Raw genomic sequence first — 17,146 nt, forward strand, 5'->3', positions numbered from 1 at the left:
GGGCTGGGCAGGGAAGCTCAATACTGCCACCACCACCACCATGGCAAAGCACCCCCTGCCCAGCCGGCAGCAGCGGGAAGCACAACTCCGTGCCACTGCCGCCAAGCGGGGAGGGGGCGCCTTGCCATGGCAGCATGGAGCTCCCCCACCTCACTCTACCCTGCCACGCCGGGTCCCACCCGCTGGGCTGCGGGGGCCACGGGGGGGAGGGCAGCAGGGCGGGGAGCTCCGACCCTGCAGTGGGCAGCCTGCACCCCCCCACCCCCACAGGCTCCACTCCAGCTATGCCACCCACAGGGGAGAGGGAGCTGGGCTCCACTCTGCAGCAGCAGACGCTGCCTCCCACTAGAGTGGGTTTCTAGTATGAACGAGTTCATCTAAATTATGCTGTAATAGCGATGCCACCAGAACGGAGCCAGTGGCTCAAGACAAGGACACCCCAGCACATACTTGAGTAACAATGGACAAAGCCACGACCCTCCAACACCTTACATTCGGTCTCCAACAAGGTGCAAACCTTGTTCTGCAAAGCTGGGAACAAATAGATCACAAGGCTGCAAAGAGTTCCTACTCAGTATTCATTTATTCTCAGTCCTGGGCTTCATGCAATTTGTTTGCTCACGGGGTAGTATTTGTTCATAGGGGGCTGGGGGAAAGCAGAAGCAGAAGCAGTTGCTTAGGTTTTAGGAAAAGGGAAAAGTCCTAGAAGTTGGCGTAGAGGAAAGAGGGGAAGCAGGCGGTCAAGTTATAGAGTCCTGTATGATTATCAACTCAGCGCACGCATGTAGCTTTATACAAACATTTTACACAAGTGCAAATACACATGCCATAGGTGGAAAACCCTGTGGATTTCTGTTCTTTTCGAGGATGCTCAGGCAGATTTCACAGCGTCCCCGCTCCATGCCAACGTGCACGAATGCAGAGAAATCTATTCCTGGGGAAGCGTTTCATGTTTACAGTCTTAGCTCTTCCTGAACGCTGTCGCTAGGACAAGTGGTACTGCACAGAGGAAGTAGCAGGGAGCTCAGCAGCCTGTCAGTGCTTCTAGCATATTCGAAATAGCCTGTCGCTTCCCCATACGCATCCTGGTGACTGCAGAGGGAGACTGACTGCTACCAAAGGTCAGCAGCTGGCCCTGCAGCAGCCTCCTTGCTGCAGATCTGGACGCTATGGAAAGCACGCTGGCCAGACAAACACAGCAGCAGCCTGAGTCTGCATTAGACAAAAACAAGCGAGTCCCAATACACGGGTTTACCCTAAACTAGCAGAAAGGAAGAACTGTGGGGAGAGTGACCCCCCCAATGGGTGTAACTACAGTTGCGTTGCAACGCTTCATATGCTTAAAACACTTTATGATGGCAGATGAAAGTCACGGAAAAAATTAAATAAATTACTTCATAACTTCATCCCCATCCAGGCATCTAGTTTTATTTCAGAGGAACCAGCTACAGCTACAGAACCAAAATCTTTGGCTTTAGAAATGCAAGTGAAAACTTTTGCGATGTCACAACAACAGGACACTTTCTAGCACTGTCTGGCTTTCTTCTTGGCAGCTGAATTTATCCGGATCTGACTAAAACAGTGCAAATCAATGCGAATGCCTAACAGGCCATTTCTGAAGTCAACAGAAATGTATGCTATGTAGGAAACACTGTGCAAGATCCAATGTAGCTCTACAGATAAGGCAGCAAAGTCTACAGGTTGAGTCCCAGAGGGGCATGGGAGGCTTTTGATCAAAAGAAGTGCACCCCTGACCCAAACCATTGAACTAGCTGCAAAACACCACTGCAAATATGACAAACCAGGTTCCTGGGAATGACAGAGGCTACACATAGGAGGGCTTGTGACCAGGAATACAATATCCTAAGGGAGAGAGGATGTTCCTGCTTTGTGCAGGCACATAAGAAAAACTTCTAGCTGAAAGAGAAGTCTCCCTTTTGAAAGCTATCCTCTGTGTTACAGACCCGTGAGCCAAATATTTCCTGACAGCCTTGCCAAGTGGTGAAGGGAAGCTCAATTATGTGGGAACTGCATTAACTCGGCAGGAACCCTGCCCTGTGCCAGTCTCCAGACCACAGGGAGTGGAATGGAAGAGTCCCTCACCACCACAGGAACAAAACGTTTTGTTCTGTTAATCAAGAAAAGACAGATCCTCTTAAAGCTGATCCTTATTCCAGCCCAACCACCATCGGTGGAACAGGTTTCTACCGCCACGGTAATTCTGGTCCCCTGCAGTCCCTGGGGCGGTTGCAGAATCAAAAGCAAGGAACAGCAGCAAGTAGGATGCTTGCCACCCTAAGCAGCACCAGGATGCCAGGTACATAGTGGTTTCTTTCCTGTGGCTTGTGTGACTGTGCAGTGGATAAACCTTCCTTTCACTGCGTCAACTGCTGCACGGCCTTCGTATGAGGTTTCGTGGTCACAGAAGTTCATGCTTCCCAGGGTGAACAGAACAACGTTTTTTCTTACGCACAAGAAGCAACTACAAGGTGAGAGTGACGGTCTTCTCCAGGTTCATGACAAGCAGCTGACGTAATTGTCACAACAATCCCAACGAGGTTGCGATAGCCCACATACTCAGGTAAGGGCATATCACACACAAGGAAATACAATATTACATTTCACACAGTTCAATTTGCTACTTTTTGAGAGTTTCATGAAATGAAAAGGTGGTTTCATTTTGTAATGTTTTACAAAAGATGGTTTCATTTTGTAATGTTTTTATCAAGTGGCATGCACAGTTCCCTCCTGACTGTTATAGATAGTGGGGGGAAAGCCAAATACAACACTGCTCATTAAAACTATCAAGTATTAAACAATCATCGTAATTAAACACACCCTGCAAAGTTTATAAATGTGACAGGACTTCAGTTTCCATTTGTGATATCCTTTTTTTTTATGGCTACTAAATAAAGAACAAATAGTTATTTATCGTTTGTTAGGACATTAAAAGAAATTAAAATGATCATTAACTCTTAGCTTCCTTAATATTGGGAGTTTAAGTCAACTATTGAAATTTCTTCCAAGATTTTTACTTACAAGTTATACATGTAAATCATGTATTTATTGATTAGCTATTTGAAAATACACTGGGAGGTATCTTTACATCAGAAATATTATACACTCCCTCTTCTGGCGATGCTTAAAAAACACAGCTTGTAGGCTTTGAACATTAGGGACAAAATGCCAGCTCCTTTGCTTCTATCACTTTGTGGCATATATTTGGGAATAATGTAATATTATCATCAATAACGCTAATGATAATTTAAGATACTGCAGTCAGGAAATTATTGAAAAGTCAGAAAAAGCAAACTGGAAATCAATACGAGAATAAATACTCCAGTAGTTTGGGGAGGGGGGGACCCCCTATGTAATACCAATTAGATAACTGTAAATAAAATGTCATTATTCCTCTCAATTTTATAGGCGTTCATTTTATCTTGAGTTTTGACACAAGCCTGACATTTGGGCAGCTTTTGGCCAGCTCTGGATCTCTGCGGCATTGTGAGAGATGAGAACCTACCAGTAAGAGCGGGACTGATGTCTGCTTGCTGCAGAACCAGCAGAGGGAGCAAAGCATGCACAAAAAACATTGTTTTTCGCAGGGGTCCACCGTGAACAGCGTCCTTCCCTGTAGCTCAGTTCCGCACCTCTTCTCCAATACAGACATGCTCGCAGACATTCATCTCCACGGCATTACAAAAGTCGCGACAACCTATTGGCCGCAGAAGAAGCCACAGCCACATCCTGAGTACCCCTACGTTTTCTAAGAACTAGAAGTGACGCTACAGAAATATGTATTTCGCATGAATGAGGTAGAGGAACAAGAGCAAACGCATTAAAGAAAGACAAGAGCAAAGAGAAGGATTCTAGTAATCGGGTGTGCGCCCACGCACGTGCATCTGTCCACATCCCAGCCACAGAAACAGCAAAAGCAGGACTGGACTATTTTTCACACGTAGAAAACTGTGTCATGTCAGTCACGTGTACAAACTACATTAAAGCAAACATTTTCACTTCAAAAGGTAGAAGCCAAGGGACAATTTTTTAAGAAATGCTCCCCACCCCACCAATTTACCTAATGCCACCGATTCTTCTCTCTGGGCCTCTTTTTCTCTCTGCTTATTTATCTTCCTCCTCACCGTATTTCCTTACTTGTATTTTTCCTCTCACCTCCTTCAGTTTTATCTGCTTTTCTTCCCCTTCTCTCCTCCCCCATGGATATCCCCAGCCAGACCGCAACCCCGTAGCTTGCAGCCATGCAAAAGCTCTCCCAGTAAAGACTTGCTCTTCCTGCAAATGCCATCGTCTCCCTCCCATATACCTTTCGGCAGGTTCCCCACAGCACTCCCCCTCTCCCTCATCCCAGTGACAGTTCTTATTGTTACTGGTTTTGTGGGAAGCCGAGCTGAGCAGAAATCCACGCTGGCAATGCACCATGCTGAGACTTCTCAGAGCTAGCTCCTAGCTGTGCAACACAAGGGAATCTGTGAGTGGCCTCTCTCTTTTGTCAGAGCATGGCAGCTGCCTGGAGGTGGTGGGCTGAGAGAGGAAGGGGGGAGATACAAAGCCATGCAACACAGAAATATACAGGTATGTGAAAATGGCTGGTTTCTTTTTGGTGGTTAGAAAAACACCACCACACAACTCTCTTTATCTGTGTAGCTCACTACCTGATGCTGTTTCCAGAACTTCCCAGAATACGTCTCACTGAAACGATAAAAGGCCTGTGGTGCTGATCTGAGGTTTGCAGTTCTTGGAATAGTCGACACAGTTCATGAGAACGCATTATTTCCCAAAAGCAGCAAACCAGGAAGCTTTTATAAACATCTCACTGTTTTGCATTTGGTCAAATGTCAGGATCGAGCTATGTGGCAGCGTCCCTTTAACACAGCGCCTAACTAGCCCGAAGGGGCTAGCTCTGCGCTCCCATGCCCTCTCCTCTCCTGCCCATGCCAGCAGGAAGCCCGTCTCCCTCCCTCCGCAGCAACGCTCCTCCTCCCTCCTTGGCCTGCCGTCCTTCTAGCTGCTTGCAGCTTCATACTCCTGCACACAGTGCTGCTCTAGGCTCCGTGCCAGTTCCTCCATGCCCGTGGCCTGCCCTCTCCATGAACGCCACCTCCCCTGGCTGGTTCCCAGAATGAAGGAGTGGTCAGGAGCTAGAAAGCGCCCTTGTAGCTGTGAAGAAACCTTTCAGGTATGCTGATGCCGTGCTGCCTTTTCTGGATCTGCAGGCAATCGGAAGCAGTGACTCTTAAGCACGTCACAATCTGCCCTGTGTATCCGAACGATGGGACTTCACATCGACTTTTAAATTGCTTACCTATTTCTTTACCCAATTGTTGTACTGATCCATTTGGAACAAATGCATCTGGCAATCCTACAATCTCAGGTTGTTTCTTCTGGCTTCTCATCTGGGCCCTGATTGACATGTTCTTAAAACTGCTAACCTCTTCCTGAATTCTTATTTATATACGGAGTTTAGCTGAGGTATTCCACACCCATACGCCAGACTTCCTTCTCTAAAGGAAAAAGAACGCGATGCATTTTTGCCCATCAATACAACCAACCATTTTGCATCTTCCTCCTACTTTCCCTTGTTTAGGCACTAATCCTGAAAAAGCATGCAGTCCCAAACCTGGAGGATCGCTGTGCAGGAGCAGAGATTTAGCTGGAAGGCTTTTAAACGTCACATCTCTCTCCTAATGGAAGAGAAAACATTCTCCCTCCATCCAGGGTCTGAGACACACTGATTTCTGCATTGTGTGCTATTTGCTCCAGCAGAATAGCAAGGAATTCAATTCACACTAATCAATCTCAGGCAAAGAGAGAAGAAAGCATGCTGTGCTAATTTTACATGTTATGTATTTTAGCAAGTACTGCACTGTAGCTAGAATGATATAAATTACAGATTAAGCAGTAAACTGAACAATGGATTTCCTTGCTTTTTAAAGTTTGAAACTGAACATCGCTGTTTTATCAGGTATTACCCCAATCTCCCTCTTTTATGCCTACAATCAGGACTTGAAAAATCATGCACCTACAGCAAGAAAAAAGTTTGGGCAAGGTTATGCCATTAATGTCTTCAAAAAACAAAGCTTTTACCTAACAAAAACGTTTTATCCCCTATGCTTACAAAAGGAACTTTCTAAATGAACTGATTGTGATGTTACACTTAAACCCAACATCCACCTATTTTATTCTTAAAATTTTGGGGGGATGTGACCATGGCAGAACAGCGTGTTATTTTTTACCCTGGCTGGGACGCTTAGTACTTAGCTAATAGTTTCTGGGTATGTATTTCAAGCCCTGACTGTAACGCTGGTATATTTACAGTGACTTACTTTTGCAGGTGGCAATGCTTTCTTATTTAACCATGTACTATTTAAAAATAACTAAGTAATCAGTTGAAATATTTTTTTGAAACAAATCCTATGCTGAATTGTGAGCCCGTTCCTTTTTGGGAATATGCCAAAATGGTTCTTGCTAACGCTATAGAATTTCACACAGCTCTGCCAAGAAGAAATTAAGCTAGTCGTTACTGCACCCAGAAACTAAAATCTGGCTGCTGGAACCTAGACTTTGTGAACGACTGTATGAGGACTGGCTCATGCTGCAAAGGGAACCTGCTGAGGTTGCCAATGATGATTTTTTTAATTATATATACCAGCTTTGGCCTAGTGTATGTCAAAAACCACCTGTGCCTGTTCAGCAATATGCATGGCAGATTGCTGGCCCAACTGTGCAAAGCCAGAGACTCTAAAAGTTTTCCTTCAGTTACTGGACCATTACAGGAGAAGGGTTTTGGATTACCAATATTGTCTGAAATTCCTATGATTTGTATATTTTTACACTAGTCAAGAGTCATGGGTGAACAGCACGCACCTAATTACTGAGAAAAATTAGTCTACGGCCAAATAGATCCTAAACATAAATGAAGCCTTGTCCATTTAAAGGACGTATGAGCTCACGCAGCCTTCTAACAAACAACAAAAAATACCCCTCAGGTTTGATGGCTCCAGAGGCAGATTCTTTTCCTTTCTCTGCTTTAAATACCATCTAGCCCAGACGCACCATCTTCCACTTCATACTTCCCTTCCTAGAAACAATGCTAACACCTCGAGAACTTCAAAACAGAACCTCAAAAAACTCTCAAATCCTGATGTCAAGTTTCTGGCTTGGTCAGCCGCTGTCAACACGACTTTGCAGAAAGTGAGTACGAGATCATTTATGTTCTGGTTCCAGCTACAAGGCAGGGGAAGCAACTCAAGCATCAGAGGCTCTTCAGCCTAGCATCGCATTAAGTTATAGGCAATATTAGAAATTAAGAACAAACAAACATAAAAACAACCCAGGATATTACCACAACCTATTACAAAAGGTCAAGTACAGCAATGCTGATTGAGAGTATTTTTATCAAAGCTGCAGAAAATTAATGGGACCTTTTATCCTGATTAAAATCAGGTTGAATGTTTTTCATCTAGACACAAACGCTCGAAACGTATCTACCAGACACTCACTACCCCCAGGAGTAAAACGGACTAGCCAAAGATGCCATAAATGAGTGCATGTGATGGAGTTGGCTCGAGGTGGTGAGTGGAAGAGGTGGTGTAGGAAAGGCAACCCCTGAGATGATGCCCCCCACTCACTTAAAATTCATGCTGCTGAAGCCCGTGCTGGGATTTCCAGGGCGCTGGTCAGCCGCTAGCTAACGGGTATTTGACAAATGTGAACGTTTGCTTCTCTCCACCTGCTGAAAGGAGAAAGCTCCCCAACTTCTCCCTCTTCTGGCAACAGCAGGGCTGGGGGTGGCGATGACTCTAGCTACCCCTCTTCAGCCTCAGGGCCTCCCGGAAACTGCTGAAGGGGAAGGTGGCCTGTACTGTTCTATCCTTCCCCCCCCCCCACATCTCCCTCGTTTAGGCTGAATAATTAGCATCTGCCTCTGCTGCTGCTCTGAGCTTTCCAAAAGGGTCAACAAGGTGAAACAGGCATTCTTCACAGCTTCCCTGTTGTCCACACAACAGCAGAAGTGAAGCTGAATAGAGTAGTTAATCTTATTTGCTACTGCATGACAAAGCGGTGAGAATCAGTAGAGGGACTGGACATGCCTGCCTAGGGATTCAGGAACATGATACCCTAGTACTTTCTCTCCTCAGGGTTAGCGCTTATATAGCTTTCCACAACCATTAAATAATTGACAGACAACACGAGCAAACATCTCACCCACAGATCTCAAAATACCTTAAGGTACATTATCTCCATGCTGCGAGTGCAAATCCTGAGACACAGAGGATAAGTGACTTTGCCAAAAGCAGACTAGCAAGGGTCAGGATGCAGGAAGCATTGGGCCTACAAACCCAAAGTTTAAGTGTTGCTCATATTGGGACCCCTGTGAGGACACAGCAAACATCTAGAGGTTGAGCAAGAGAAAGGGATGGAAAGCTGCAGGGAGGGAAGGAACAGGAGACAAAAAAAAAAAAAGGACATCTCTCTCTCTCAAGTCACAGAGAAGGTACAGCATGGTTATAGTGATGTCAAGTATCACTTGCCCCCCTAAAAGTGTAAAATAATCCGCACAAACAGAGTTATTTTGAACAAACAGAATAATCTGAACAAACTGCTTTTCACACAATACATACCGCGTACGAAATCTACCCAAGGATATCGAAGAGGTTATACAAAGTTTGTTGTGTGGACAATGGAATTTTTCTTTTCAGGGAAGAGTTAAACTAATCATCATTGATAGAGAAAAGTAACACCACTGTAAGCTTCATGTGCTTTTAAAAAAATATTATAGCACCTTTTTAATCCTTTACAAAACCAGCAATTTTGTAGTTGGTGTCCAGACCGCATTTTGCAGTCCAATTTTAATGGCATATTTATCCTCTAATAAATAGCAGCCAAAACTGATTACAACTACAATTAGTATCTTATGTACTTGTTTTAACTGCTTCAAAAAAAAAAAAAATTAATTTCAAATTCTGACTAATATCCTTTCTGGCAGCACAACAAAGATCAGCAAAAAATAGAAATACCAGCTGGACACAAGTCAAATAAATTAATAGATTCCTCTATAAATATATTTCATTAAAATGTTAAATGCAGTTAACTGAATAAGATTACATTTCAAATCATCTGATTACATGTCATCTAGGAAAAAAAGCATATGAACTAAAATGCCCTTTCAGCCTACCTAGGCAAATAGTTTATCACAAACATGATTTGGAGGAAATTAATTAGCTCATTAACTTCAGTGAATAGTTTGTTTACCCTTCCTCTGACAAAAATGACATTTTGAAAGAGCGTATTCTACTTTGGAAACTAAAAATCACACCGTGACAAGCTTTAAAGAACACCACGTACAAGCAACACACTACCCAAAAGCCGTATAACCATCTAAGATCCCTATCTCTCTGGTAGTGTTTCAAAAGAATGGAAAATTTATAAAAAGCCATAACTTGGAGGGGCTGCTGTGATTTTTTTTTCTTCAAATCAGTTGAGACCCAGTTAAAAAAACAAAACAAAAACAAATCCAAATCCTAAAATAAAACCACAAGTGAAAGATCTTGTTCAGTGGAAAACTTGATTGTGAAAATCCAGAGACAATGATTTTCTGCATGTTTAAAGATGACCCCAGCAATCTTTCCATGTGCAGGGGGGCTGGACCTGATGATCTGGAAGGTCCCTTTCAGCCCCTAACAATGATGAGCACAAGTTCTCTACCCAATTACTTAAAATGCAAATGCTGCTGAAATACACAGTTTTTAAATAACGGGGTGTTTTCATTGTTCCTGCCATTTTCTTCATCCTAGGCATACGCTGGTGTTTGGAAATCACTTGTCTGCGGGATTTATCAGCAGCTTTTACATATAAGAGAGCTAAAATAAGACACAACACCTAACAAATGAACCAAGGTAAGGACTGAAAACAGAAAGTATGAACTAGCTCACATTCACATTGGCCTGCTCATCTTTCTGAAGTTAGATTACACCAAGCCAAACCCATCTAATAGCCGACGACACCACCCGGCTCTGTTTTTCCAATCACTGCGGACTCCACCCATTTCCTTCCAAACTTCTAGACAGTTGTCCAACTTCCTTATTGTCTATAATAGCACACGTTAACGAGAACCTTGACATTCCTTATCACTGCCTTTTACACTTGTTTTGAAACAGCTCGTTCTCATATTCAGAGTAAGAGGAGAATGTTTCTAGCATGTCTGAAATTTTTTTGGCATGTCACATTCCTACGATGTGAGCACAACTGATACAGAACCTGTAAAAAATATGTTAGGCTTCATTTTTCACAACACTGCTTTGCAATCTCTTCTCCCCCTTGCCCTTCCCTCAAAGTGAGAGCAATGCCTGCGTAAGACTCTTAATCAAACTTTAAGAACAAATGCATGACGACCTTCTACATATCTCCCAACACCTTCAGTCTCCCGGAGTGAGCAGTGCTTCAATTTCCAGGCCCACTCAATTCATGACCTGTCTGCTGCGACTGCCAAGAAGCTTTTCATGCCAACAACTATAATACTGGTTTCTGTAACACAGACACCTGACTGCAAGAAACCAGCTGGAAATCATCACATTATTTCATGAAGTTCACAAAACGATCTGCAATGTAACATCAACTTGTCCCTCTACCAGCCCATGCCCGTTTTAAGACGGTGACCTTGAGATGAAAGGTTCTGCATCTCAGCACTCAGATCTCTGTCCCATCCAGTCCTCCCCCATAATGTATTTTTAACAGTACTCAGAATCACTTTAATGTGATATATTAGAAGGATTTATTGGATGGCCTGATATTCAGAGACAGGGGCAGAAGTGGACTGATGAGGAATAAGCTTGTTCTCAGCCAGTACTGGCTCACAGCAGCTAGATGAAGGAAAGCGTTTCCCTTCCCAGAACTCTGGAGGACATTTTTTTTTATCGCTGCTTTTTTCCTAAACCGGTAAGGACCAACAGTTTTGTCAGGTGTGCCACAAATCAGCCCCTCCCTGAGTGCCACTCCGACCCCTGCCCAATTGCCTCGTTTGCTCTCTGCTCCCTGTCCTACCTGCCTGTCCCCTCCCTGGTCTGCCACATATCACACAGAGGCTGTCCGTGCCACTTGTGGCATGCATGCCACAGGTTGGCCACCCTGTCCTAAATCACTGAGAAAGAAAGAATTATATCACAAACCTTCCCGAGGACTGTATTTGCCATTTGAAGAAGGAGAGAGAGGGAGAAGAGGAGCGTGTGATCCAAAGGAAGGAAAACCAAAGAGAGATGGGGGGGGAGGGAATAGTAATCCCCTCTGCATTCCCTAACCAACATTTACCATCTAAGAGATGATCCATAGAAGTGGATCCTTTCCAGCAACCAGGGAAGTAGGGGTGTGCATATGCAGGCATGCATACACACAGACCCCACCAATATCAGGAAAAAAAGAGAGTAGATGTACACTTGCCCCATAGTAGCATTTGGTTAGAAAACTTCCTCTAAATTTCACCAGTACGGCAGAGATCAATATTCACGGAACCCAGTTCAAACAAGGCGAAGACTACATGCCATAATTTTGTATTTGTTTCTACTGCAGTTAAAAGAAATGGCTGCCTCCCTCGGTTGTCTTTTTCATAGGAAGTAATACTTGAACTTGTATAGCACTTCACATTTTCTTAGTGCTGTGTCAACATTGGCTAACACCAACCAACATAACAAGAACTTCCTAGCATAGTTTATATACAAAAAATCATCTGAGCACTAAAGCAAATGAAAATTGATCCTTTTTAAATAAACTAGCTCACTACTCTCTCATGTGCATTATGCTCCCTCCCTCCACAACAACATCTGGAAGTTTAGTTTCCAGCTCCAGTTTGTGTCTCTTACTGCAACTGCACAACTCTTACTATTCAAAGATGTGTGTACACAAGCTACACACACAAACTTTCAAACTGGATTGTACAGATTCAGGGGTTCAAGATAGGAGCACTGAAACAGTCTACTAGCATCAACAGGGACAACCCTATTTGGATAGATGAACATTTTTCTAAAAAGGTGCTAAAACATTTTAGCATTTAGACTGAACAGAGCCTCAGTTCTCAGACTGTATTTACAATACAATGATGTTCGCATCATTCACTTCAAAGATCGTGAAGAGGGATAATCAAAAATTGCCAGGCTTAATCCCGATTTAACCTCATCCTTAATTATTAAAAATAGTTAAGCACTTACCATAATGTGATTGAAATGCCTGTGGTTTTACGACCTGATTACAGTGGTTACACATCACCAAATAGAAATCATCATGAGCTGGACAAAGACCAAATATTGGCATATCTAAAACAAAAAGACAAAAAGGGCATCTCTCAGCTGCTTACAATTATGAAAAAATAATTATGTTAAAGAGCCATATGACACTATTCAAACTATCATTTACTACAGCATATTTCAGTACATGCTGAAAGTGAGAAAAAATGAATAGATAATAGCAATAGTTAATGGTGAAATATTGCAAAACAAATATTTTCTCTCAAAGCTAAATTTAAAATAATTGCTTATTGGCAGTTGACACCTAGTAGCACTCGGATTGAGAACTCATTATTCCACAGCAGATACGAGAGAATCGTTGTTTTTTTTAGGACATACAACATGAGAGATGCTTTGTGTTCTGAGAGCAATTTAAGTTCTATTCCCCTTTCTTTAAACGAACTCTAAAATGAAGTTTATTTTCTATTTAAAATTTTGTAACCGTTTTCAATGCACAGTCATTTACCAGGCAACATTATGTATCTAATGGTTTTATTTGTTTAACAGTGCATTATATTCCAGCCATCTGCTACCAGAGAGATCTGTGCAACAGTTATATGAGGGAGAAAGAGATAAGAGTACGTCAGAGTGGAAGTGTATGCCAGTGATAAACTCACATGCTTTCAGCCTTCTCACTAGTAAAATCTGTTTCAGCAATTTTGTTATTTAAGAAAACCAATTTCTCAACACTGCCGATTAATGATTAAAAACTCTCCAGTAATTTACAGATAAAGTATTACATAAAGTATTAGATCACAAATCTAAACTATAACATAAAAGTGAAATTCATATTCTTTGATTATTCAGCTGTTCCAAAAAAACCCCAAAAAGCCTAACAAAGCATATAATTAACAAAGTACATAAATGTTTTCCACAACGGTACCTGGCATAACCCAACCAACAATATTAAAATAATTGATTTTTTAAATTGTTTTCTTACCGTACACAACATTAACACAATAATTTCCATGTACCTTTACATGCAAAGGTTAACTTAAATATAATCAAGTTAATTATCTATGCATTAATTTAATATTGACAAGTGTTATTTTTTTCAGCACGAACATATGTCAAGGAATATTTTCAGCTGCCATGTTTTGGGAAGGATACATTTTCATAATTAATCTGAAGTCTGTAGGAATTCAAAACTGAAAATGTGATGTCTAATATCGACTCTGTCTGGATGAATACGTCCAGAGTCCTCCAGGATGACTTCCACACACAGCAGAGGCCAAATAACTTCAACAGTGCTTTATAGAGAGAGACATCAGCATCAACCCACACAAATCAGCCTGCAGAATTAAGGCCTGCGCTTGTCACAAACCATTTTACTGTCAGAATATTTAGCTATTTTCCCTAATAAGTAAATAAAAAGCCTCTCACGATGCTAATCCTGTATTGTTCTTTTTTTTTTTTTTTTATACTCTTCTGAACCTTAGTTTGAAATTAAAATGCACAGGAACACGCAACCCACTGGCCTCTATTGGAATCCCACAGGTAGCCACATGCGAATGTCAAATATGGATAAATCAGGTATGCCATGATAAATGGACACAGACCAGATTAATTATACCCTTTCAAGTACCTAGCTTACCTGCAACATGTACAGCAACTGAAGCTACATGAAAAGGATAACTATAAGAAGTATTTGTTAACACAATTTGATTTCAAGGACAACCATTTTATAATTTGCACTAATAATAAGCCTTGGGTTGTTTGGTTTTTTTTTACACAATTAGGAATGTAGCATTAAAAAAATACAAGGCGAAACCTTACGTAATAGTATTTAAAATTACCGTAGATTAGGTAAAACACAAACAAATATACCCTAGACACTAGATTCTAGAAACTAGCAGCTCTTTCCCAATATCTGCCTGCCCTGAATTGCTTCACATTTATAACTGTGCCAACTGAAAAGGGAAAGGGTGAGAGTCGATGAGGAACCTCTTTGGGCACCTCTACACAGCACCAGACAGTGCTGGAGAGCACTGCAGTGGAAACGAGCCCCGAGCCCAACCCACGCTGTCCTGCTCCACACATGGCGCTTGTTGGAAAAATGTCATGGAGCCGGTTTTTGGCACGCTCCGAGGGCATGGCCAGCACTGTTCCAATGGCAGCTGCGTGACATTTTTTCAGCTGGCGATGTCCGCTAACGCTGCCTGACATGGCATGCATATGTTCTCCGAAGCGCCGCACAGAAACTTCTGCCTTTAAACTACTTCACACAGCACTAGAAAAACAGTCCCAATACGGTGCAAATATTGCCTATTCCCCTTTTTCTTGCAAGGTAAAACAACTCCCTACCATTAACTTGAGACATTATCAAAGCGGCCTTTTGGGAACAAACAGAAAATAGGGGGCTGTTACTTGAACCTGCAAGTGAAATCCAACTGTTTACATTTTTCAAAAGCCAAAAATGTTCATACAGACAAAAATGTATTCCTGTTTAATTTCCAAAGTTTAAGAAGCATCTTAAGATTTGGATAATATTATCTGATCAAAACGATTCGCAGACAGGATACACTGAAGGAATACAGAAACATAATATCTGAGTTTGGAATATGTGACTTTTATAAAAAAGAAAAAAAATAACACAATAAAAAAATAACACAAACCCTCACAATAGTCGGTATTCCCAAGGGTCTGCATTTGCCTGCCTGCCTGCCTGTTACAAAATCTGCCACACTTACAAGAATCCAAGACTATTTCAAATGTACAATAAACCTCCTACATATACAACGGAGGATCGTTTTAAGCATCTTCCTTCAACAGGAAAAGCAGCAGCAGGGGGGCAAGTGGGAGGGAAAGCCGTGGCAGGAGGGCAGGCAGCCTCTTGCTCCTTCTATTCCACCTGCGCCAATCCTTCCCCGCTGCCTGTCCTCCTGCCGCTTGCCTCCCACCCCCAGTGCTCCCCTGGCCTTACTCTGCACTTAAAACTTCACCATGAATTCTGTGATGCGTCTTGTCCCAGAAGAGCACACTTGTCTTAATGGACCACAGACGAACAGGCAGTCTTTAATATAGCTGAGATCATGGATCCGGAAATTGCTTTAATGATGAGGACCAAATTTTAAATGGGCATCTGTGGCACTCATATGCTTACTCTGAACTCATACTACCCAGCTAAACCAGCACACACAAAATGTAGCCTGTCTTACAAAGTTGTATATTTATAAGTGGATTGTCCTGCATCATCTTAAATGATTAACTCCCCCAGTAAGGGATACCACTCATTGAATCCCTGCAAAGTGAGCAGACAATTGATTGCAAAGCCACCTATCCATTTACTTTCAGACTTGCGCACACGCACATAGGCTTGCTGCACCTCCTTCAGCACTGTCTGTTCTCTCTCGAGTAGAGAGGGTACTGAAATGTATAATACTGGTACTTTCTGCAGTGCCTGAAGTAGAAATTGTGTGCAATTCAAAGCTCTTATTTCTCAGAAAAGAACAAGGATGGAGAGCAGAGGTACTGTGCTATATGAAAGTCAAGTACAAGTGGTGGGCTGAACATTAGCCTGTGACAGCAGCCCTTGTTAACAAGTACAAAGTTCTTGTACAAATCCTAAGTACAAATTATGTCTTGACTAGACAACAAGCTATACATGTATATGAAACATATTCCCTGGCCTTTTATTTTTCAGTGCATTTATCCTGCAGCTCAAATGCTTACAAAAACCAATTTGAGAATCCAAATGGCAGAAAACAAACGGTTCCAAAGATCTATATAAACCTGAGTAAAAGAGCATGAATTCAGAGGGAACAGCACAAGCAAACAGCAAAGTGCCTACCAAAAGGTCTGCATTACATGCAGAAAACTCCAGCTGTGACTTCAAAGGGAGTTTTATATACGCAAGTCCTGACATCTCACACAAATGAACTGAAATGATCTTTCATTTCACGTGTTTCCACACAACTGAGATAAAATAAAGAATGGGACTAAAATCCAAGGAGAGGTGGGCAACAAAGGAGACAAATGCATTTACTAGCAAAGCCACTCTTTAAAATCCGTATTATTTTTATCTTAGTAAAACCTATGGGCTCTGCAAGAGATACAGCATATAGCAACAGATAGTCCTGACCCAAAACCACAGCCTGCTCTCAAAAAGGCAGGAAAAGAGTGTGTGAAAGGAAGTATTATTACTGCTTTACAAACAGGGAACTGATGCCGAGAGTTTGAGTGATCGCTTGCAGTAACATCAGCTGTCTGTAGAAGGGCCTTGAATTGGACCCAGGTTTGTCAAGCCTCAGTTAGGAGCCTGTCCAGGGAACAGATAGGATCTTAATGTCCTCCCTTCACCTACCTTATTTTGGCATGGTTCTTACAGTGCTGCACAAGATGAACAGCAAACAAGTTTCAAAGAAATTGTGTCTTCAGTTCTGAAAAGGAACTTAACCTTTGGAACACAGAAACAATCGGACTGTAGTGTGCTGAGTAACTGGTGCATGAGGAATACAACAGAAAGTACGAAATATATTTAACAAAGAGAATTCAATACTAAACATCTACCAAATAGAGATACTTATATTCACCCCATCTTCCCCTCGCTTCAGAGTTGGGATAAAAATCTTATACTTTTATGCTTATCTGATTTAACGCCATGCAAATAAATTCATTCTTCATTTAAAAGTCTAATGCAGTTTATAGTATTTCAACAGTGCCATTTCATACCGTTCCTCTGAGCTTCAAGATGACATTTTAAAATATTTAACCATAAAGCCCATGCCTCTCATGCAAGAGCCTAGCAACCATGATCTACACACACTCATGTCTCCAAGACTGGACTGCTTTAACTCTTGACTGGGCAAGGCCAAACCCCCCCCCCCCCCCCCCCCCCAACAAACACACACCAC

At 42.3% G+C, this 17,146-nt stretch overlaps 1 protein-coding gene across 2 annotated transcripts in view; it reads right to left on the reverse strand.

The window, feature by feature from the left end:
• The window catches only part of ATXN7 (ataxin 7), a 73,326-nt gene that overhangs the window by 34,292 nt on the left and 21,888 nt on the right, over positions 1–17,146 (reverse strand). The window contains exon 3 of one of the 2 annotated variants that reach the window (XM_025198997.1): positions 12,219–12,323. The exons of the other annotated variant lie outside the window; for it this stretch is intronic. Within the exon in view, the coding sequence (XP_025054782.1) occupies positions 12,219–12,323 (105 nt within the window). The remainder of the gene's footprint in view (positions 1–12,218; positions 12,324–17,146) is intronic. 2 annotated transcript variants of the gene reach the window in all.

The sequence above is a fragment of the Alligator sinensis genome, unplaced genomic scaffold, assembly GCF_000455745.1.
Source record: "Alligator sinensis unplaced genomic scaffold, ASM45574v1 scaffold469_1, whole genome shotgun sequence".
Classification (NCBI taxonomy): domain Eukaryota; kingdom Metazoa; phylum Chordata; order Crocodylia; family Alligatoridae; genus Alligator; species Alligator sinensis.